The sequence below is a fragment of the Crocodylus porosus genome, unplaced genomic scaffold, assembly GCF_001723895.1.
Source record: "Crocodylus porosus isolate Cpor-Errol unplaced genomic scaffold, CroPor_comp1, whole genome shotgun sequence".
Taxonomy (NCBI): Eukaryota; Metazoa; Chordata; order Crocodylia; family Crocodylidae; genus Crocodylus; species Crocodylus porosus.
In genome coordinates this window covers 198,665,894-198,673,061 of record NW_017728906.1, presented here as the reverse complement: position 1 = coordinate 198,673,061, position 7,168 = coordinate 198,665,894, and the positions used below count along the sequence as shown (strand labels likewise).

At 51.0% G+C, this 7,168-nt stretch overlaps 1 protein-coding gene across 4 annotated transcripts in view; it reads right to left on the bottom strand.

The window, feature by feature from the left end:
* WNT11 (Wnt family member 11) overlaps positions 1 to 6,942 on the bottom strand; it is a 33,149-nt gene extending 26,207 nt beyond the window's left edge. For 2 of the 4 annotated variants that reach the window (XM_019530470.1, XM_019530473.1), the window contains exon 1: positions 4,403 to 4,631. In XM_019530470.1, coding sequence (XP_019386015.1) covers positions 4,403 to 4,485 — 83 coding nt within the window. In that variant the 5' untranslated portion in view covers positions 4,486 to 4,631. Of the gene's footprint in view, positions 1 to 4,402; positions 4,632 to 5,061; positions 5,335 to 6,810 lie in introns of those variants that run through there. The other 2 variants (XM_019530471.1, XM_019530472.1) reach the window with 2 other exon arrangements.
* Between the last annotated feature and the right edge of the window lie 226 nt (positions 6,943 to 7,168).

Below are 7,168 nucleotides of genomic sequence, written 5' to 3'. Positions count from 1 at the left end.
GTCAGGTAAAGAAACCCAAATGCATAAACTGTGTTCATATAAGGGCCTGATAGGACCACTGTAATCATCTGGTCTGACCTCCTGCCTACCACAGGCCAAAGAACCTCACCCAATAATTTAATCAAGCCCATCATTTGCGTGCGAGTGAGACCCGCTCTTTCAGAACAATATCCAACCTTGACTTCAGGACTGGAAGTGGTGAGTAAGTAAACGCCTCTCTTTGTACGTTGTTCCTGTGGTTGAATTAGCACCCAAGCCTTTTCAAACAGAAAAGGGGCGTTTGTGCAGTAAAGCTAAAATAAAGGCGGGGGGGGTGGGATGGGTACCCTTTAAAGTAAGCCATTAAAAAAAACCCAGCCAGGCTTGCTTTGAGATACAGAGCCAAATTTGCCACTGGCCTGAATGGGCTTGAGTCCGCTCACTGCGGGTCCAAGTTCCCAGTGAAGTCGGTGCCAGCAGTGAGTTGACTCACCTCCTTAGAGACAGGCCAGAGCGCTCACGTAGCTTTGTCAAAGTCGGTTTAGCTGCCAGGGGGCAAAAGGAGAAGAGCACGCTTCAAAGCAGAAGCCCGATCCTTTCCTTTGCAACTCGCCTGCTGGTCCTCCTCTCTCTCGCACACGGTATTCTCCCCCCGATCTCTCCCAGAGTAAAGGGACAACTGGGTCTGTGCACAGGCAGGACAAAGCCGTCTCTCAGAAGAGACATTTTGAGCCGTCAATAAATGGAATAAGCCCACCCGTCTGCTGCCAACACATCCTGGAAACCAACGGGGACGGTTTGCAGCTGACTTGGACAGGGGCAGGATTTAATCCCGGGGGTTTTGAAGGAGTCGGAGGGACAGCAGGCTGAGACCCGAAGGAGCGAGATGTTAAATATGTCACAAGATCTGAGATACTGGGACACTCCAGTGAGGAGAGCTGGAGGACAGATCTCCCAAAGAGAAAGCGCGGGAGGTTGCAATGCAGACAAACCTGCAGGGACCAGACGGGACCTCCTGGTCCTGGGATTCAGGCCTCGGATGTTGCAACGAGACGCAGCCCTGACTCCTGTGTCAGGGTCCATCTTAAAGATAGGTAGGTGTTTTGCCCCATATCCTTATACCACAAAGTGATTACCTGGGCCTGAATCTACTGTCCTTCTCGCTAGCTTTGATTTCTATGGGAGTTTCACCTGCAACTCCCCTCTCCCCCGCCCCAAGAGCTACTGTTGGGGTCTACAGATCACAGTGAGGGTGACACGTTATCTCCCGGCACACAATATGAGGCTTAGGCAACACTCAATTCCCACCCAAGAGTAAATGTTACCCTTAGGAAAGGCAAGTGATGTTTTCCTACTCTTTGTCGCAGATCCTGGGCACTTCCACGTGTCTGGGAGCATCCAGGGTGTTACGCCTGTAAAACAGCAGCTCTCATTTTTTCCTCCTAATCACCAAGCAGTAGCTTGATTCCCTGTTTAGCTGTCAAATAATCACTCTCTAGGCAATTCTCACACCCCCTTGCAAAGCACCCCCACAAGCTGTGCAGAACAGGACCTGTTTGCATGCACGGGGTGCCAGGCCACCCTTCGGGTACCATCTGGCAAAACCAGCAGCTGTGATGGGACTGGGATGGTGCCCACAACACCTCTCATTTCTGGGGGGGGGGTGGGAATCTCTCTCCAAAGAGCCTACCTGAGATTGCAAATTCAAAACCGCAGCCTCTACCCGCGGGTGTGTAAACCCTGCAGGGATGAGGAGCCCCTGCCAGAGGTAAAGCCCCAGTCCTGTAAAGACTCAGGCATGATTTCCGTGCAACGCAGTTTCTCATGTGACAAACTGCTCACAAGATCTGGGCCTCCAGACATCCTGAGCCTGGAGAAAACTGCTCCACAGAGTTGCGACCGGCAAAAACCCAAGGGCTCGACCCCTTGTCGAATCACCCCACTGCCCCGTCCTGTTCTCCTGCTTGCACCTCGTGCTTTGGGAATGGAAAGAGGAGAGCAAAGTAACAGAGATGTCTTGAACAACGACTGCACTGAAAGGGCACAATTCGCTTTCCCTTTTCTGGTCCCGTCTACCAGCAAAATGCACCACCAACACCCAAATTGCCAAGCCAGCCCCACTGCCCACGTCTGGCACTCGCAGACCAGCTCCTTCCTGCTTTTTCCACCCCCAAGGTGCCTTTCCCCTCCCTGCACATCTGCAAAGGCGCCTCATCCTCCTTCAAAGCCTTCCTCAAAACTCTCCTTTGCCAGGACACCATAAAAAAAAACTTTGACAGCCCTTCGGTTCGTGGTGTGCTATGACCCCTGCCGGTTACTGATGTGATGAACATCATCTCATTGTTCCCCGGTGCTCCCCTGTCTGCATCCATCTGTGGCCTCTCGTCTTATACCCAGGCTGCTCCCTGGGGCAGGGAGGATCATTTTGTTCGGCCCTTGTGCAACACTCAGCACAACGGGGTCCTCAGCTGTGACTTGATTGTGTCAGGGCTACAGGAATAGTAATAAGCAGCAGCAATCAATGTAACATAGGGGTCCACTCTGCAATCGCAATTCAGGCAAAGATCAGACTGGGAATTTTACCCCAGTGAGTTATAGAAACAGTCCCTTCAGCCAAATACCATGTTATCAATAAGGGGGGGGGTGTAAATCAGGAGCAACTCCACTGAGCTTGCTGGTGTAACTGAGAAACGCTCAGCCCAGAGCTGCAGAGAGGAGGAAAGGGGAAAAAAAGAGAAAGCGCAGAGAAACTAAACTCGAATGGAAAAAATATATAGATCGTTCTTTATCCGATCCTAGCTGGCAGCCTTCCAGGTATGAAAAGTGCCCTCAGACAGTGAGTGCAGCTATCTACCCGGTTTTAAGCAGGTGTGACTGGGGCCCAGCGGTGCATCTGGATGTAGTTCATACTTCAAATGCCACTTTAATCTGCACTTTCATCTGCCACACTCCGTTTCAGATAGGAGGCACGCTTGGTGGGGGGAACAGCCATTCCTTCCCTTGCTCTTGGCTCCCCCCCCCCGCATCAAGTAAAAGTTTAACCACTTCAGGGCTTCAGGCTTTTCTTCCCCCAGCAGAGCTATTTCAAAGCCCTTTTGCCTCCAGTCCTTTCAGCAGGTCTTGCTATAGTAAGTGGATGGATGGTCTTTCCGAGGGCTCATTCTTGGCACTAATTGAAAGGCCATTTCTTAGGCAACCTTTGCAATAGCACCAAAGCAAAGGGTGCAGCCCAGCACACCCCGGTTCACTGCTTACTGAAGCCTGTGCTTTAAACTGAATCAGGGCCATAGTAAGCAGTGAGCCCGGGTCCATTGAATGAGTTTAAAAATGTCACTTCAATATTAAACATGTATTGCTGCACCCCTGAATTATTACATATTGTTTTTTTTACAATAACCCCCAAAGAGGCTTGGGAATCCACACTGGTGGGTGGTATAAATACACATCGCAAGAGACAGTGAACTCTTCTGGTTAGAGGCTGTCTCAATAGACGAGACAAAGGGACGGGTGACAAGGGGGTTATTCCATCATTGTCCAGGTTGGACGCAGAGATGCAGCGACTCGCTCTCAGTCCCAGAGGGAGGGAAATGCAACCAGATCCTCCCCGTGCAAATCCAGTGCCCAACCACGAGATTCCCCACCTCAAAGAGCTCGCTTTCCAAACACATTTTGCTGCCTGACAACAATCACACTGTACTTTATTTTTGCCAGGGCTTCTACAAAAAAAAAAAAAAAAAAAAAAAGGGGGGGAGATCATTTGGGACTAACCCACAAGATTTACTCTCAGCCACATGAAAACAAAAGCTCCTTCCCAACCCCAGAAAAGGATGAAACCAGCTGGGTGATCTAGAGGCCTGCTTGTTTGTTTTGCAATAATCAACTAATTGCTTGCTTGCTTAGGCAGCAGAATAGGGCAGTGATCTTAGGCTGTGTGTTTGCAAACTGTGCGGGGCTGCTACAATGGGAGAAACCCAATCCTGACTTTACAGCGGGGCTCTCCCCTCCAAAACCGAAGGGGCAAAGGGCTCACAAAAAAGCATGCTCTCTGTCAAGCATCCCCTGTGGTTGAAGATTGGCAGCGTTATCTTAACCTAGGGCTTCACAAATCTGTGTCCTTTCCCCCAGCATGGAAGAAGCGGGTAGTAAAAGCTGGATTACATGGCTAGAGTTTGGGACCAGCTCTTCCTTCAGTGTAAACCAAGGACCCAAAGAAGGTGCCTTTTGGAAAGGAAGTGAGTACGCATTGTTAAACGGACCCCGTGAATCAGCGGGAGCTTGGGTAGCCGAAGGAATGCAGGATCGGTCTTTTAAAGCCATTGCGACTCGGCCAGTCATTAGCGCGGCGCTTGAAACTATAGGCCGCTGTCGCGCGGCAGCAAGAATGTGTCAGTGCAAACAGAGGAAGAGAAAGAGCAATACTTACAGCCATTTTATTCCATGGCAAATCCCCGGCTGCAAAATGAGAGACAGAAAAGCTGCTAGCAAAAAACGTCGGCTCGGCTTCATCTTTCCAGAGTCACCTCGTCCAGGAGGAAATCAACTCTTAAAAAATTTTTTAAAAAAATAAAAAAAAAAAGAGATCTTCCCAATCTTTCCCCAAAGCCGGTTTCCTTGCGTTTCAGACGGCGCTCCTTTTCTGGGGGCACAAGAGCCTAAAGTCAGGGAGAAAGAACAAGGTAACGTTTGCGCCCGAGCCGCGCGAATCCTCCGATCCGCTGTCCGGATTGCCCAAGGAGTGGTTTATGAATCATAAAAAAAGTTCAAACCCCCCCTCCCCAACTCTTGATACAACCTTTATAGTCAACAGACAGACAAACCGTATGGCTTGAATTAGGGTTTGAGTTATGGTCTGATTGTGTGTTTCCATTTAACCCTGCATATGGCAGGACTTCATTCCCCGTTGCAATTCTACCCCCCCCCCGCCAAGTTTGGTATATCTGCTCGGGAAGAGGGGGGAAAAAGGCAAATCTTAGATCCTTCTTTGGTTTTGTAGAGGCCAAGATCTTCCACTAACCCTCTTCCTTTTCGTTTAAAGATTAAAACAAACCCACCCCACTTCCAGAGGAGACGAATGGCACGCACGTGTATGGGCTAACGGAGGTGCCCTTGCCCTGCAGATGCGGCTGCCTGGCTCATCTGTTACAACAAGTGAGTTTTGTTCCTTCCCTTCTGCTTTCGTTCTCACCCCATTAACTTTGCTTCTTGCTCCTCTCCAAATACACCAACACCTGGAGCTCAAGGAAGAGGCTGTAATGCCGAGGAAACACACCGTCAAAACGCCCGCCCCAGGGGAGCCGCCAGCAGGAGACAAAAGATCTCAATAATCCTCCTTTAAGGGGGGTTTTCAGCACCCAAGGGACAGGACTCCTGAAGTCTCACCAATGTTCCCCTAACCTCACAGAAGAGCTAGCCCTGCCCGCTGTGTCCGTCCAAGAAAATGAATGGGAACCTCTTCGCTCACTCTTAAGACATCCCCAAGGGCCTTTTCTTTCCTTGTTCACTTCCAGCGACCCGCAGCCGTGCCACATGATACGGCCGGATTCTGCCCCTGGTTAAAACCGATGGCCGAGATTTCAAGAGGCACCTAGCAGGTCTGCGGCTAAAGCCAGCTTAAACTGAAAATGCCTAGAAGGGCCCCTATATTCTGCAATTGCCGCGTCTCAGTCAAAAACCCAGCCTGGATTTAAGGGGTCTCAAATACGAGACCCCAAAACGGAAGCACCCGCCGTCCCCAGGCACTCCTGAAAACTCGGCTGATGCCTTGCACTTGACTAACAGGAAAGCTCTGGCTCTTAAGGGGTCGAATAGGTGCCCATGCTTGAAACCCTCCTCCAGGCTTCACTATTTTTAATGCCCTGTGGGAGCTGTTTGATGGACGCGTTTCCCCCGGCATGCTTTCTGCAATCTGCCGGGCACTTCACTTCTGCAGGCACTGGCTGCGCAGGGCAAGGGAGCAGGGTCGCTGCTCTTTTACCCCCACGAAATCCCGGCTGCCCTGAAGCCAGAGACAAAATAAGCCTCTCACCATTTCACCCAATTTTTCATTGTCCCTCTTATTTTGCCTTGCTGCATCTTGCAGCGAGGCATCCAAGCCCCACCGCTTTGCATGCGCGCATGGAGATATTTCTGTGCTTTTTATCTTTTTTTTAAAAAAACAAGGGCACACTTGAAACCTTCACCCTTTAATGCTGTCCATGCACTCTCTTAGCAGGGGGGCTATTTTAGACCCCTTATCTATCTCCCATGACGGCACTTAACAACACAGACTTCAGAGTCAACTTTCCTTACAGACCGGAGACATGTTCACAGCTAAAACTCTCCCCACTTCTTGTTCCCCGGGCTGCAAATTTTACAGCTCTTCGGAAGGGGGAAATCTAGGGCTGTTTTAAAAAGTTTCCTTTCAGCGGGACAAGGGCTGGTTGGGAGTGGAGTTGGGGACACCTCCATGATCATGATCCTTTCCACAGACTCGCTCCAAAAGAGCTTATACTTACAAATCACCCCCCCAAATTCATAAGGGAGGGAGGGAGGGAGGGAGTCACGCAAGCAGACGTGCCGCTTGCCCGGGTGAAGGGCTCTGGGGTCACAGTTCAAGCCAGCAGCAAGTGCCTGGTTGTCCCTTATAGACCAGATCCAGTTGATCCTACAAGTCCTGTGTTGTTTAAGAGCAGATTTCTGCAGGCAATGTGCTCCACAAATCCCTCTCCACAGGAGGAAAAAAAAACCCCCAACCTGGGACCTGATCCTAAACAGGCTTTAGAGGAAAAACCCAGTCTCTTCCTTGGCTAACCCTCCCGTCACAGCTTCCCAGAAGGAGGAAAAGAAAAGCACCTTATTCAGCGCTGTCCTATAGATCGCTCCATTAACTCCAGCCAGAGACTTGAGGGAGATCCCCGCGGTGAGAGGGGTAATGGCTTATGCAGCCCACACACCCACCGCCGCGCGCCCCGAGACGGCGAGGAGCTCGGAGCAAGGCTGGAGAGCCCTGCAGCCAGGGGCAGGGGGCTGGGCTGCCTCCCTCCCTCCCGCTGCATTTCCAGTCACTGCCCCATTCAAACGGGGGGAGTCAAGCACGGCCCCTCCCCTGCACCCCGGCTTTTGCATCCTTACATTTCTCCGGGGCTCTCACTCCCACATCCGCAGACTCTGGATCTCTCTCATCCCTCTGGCAGGCTCCCTGCCTTGCAGT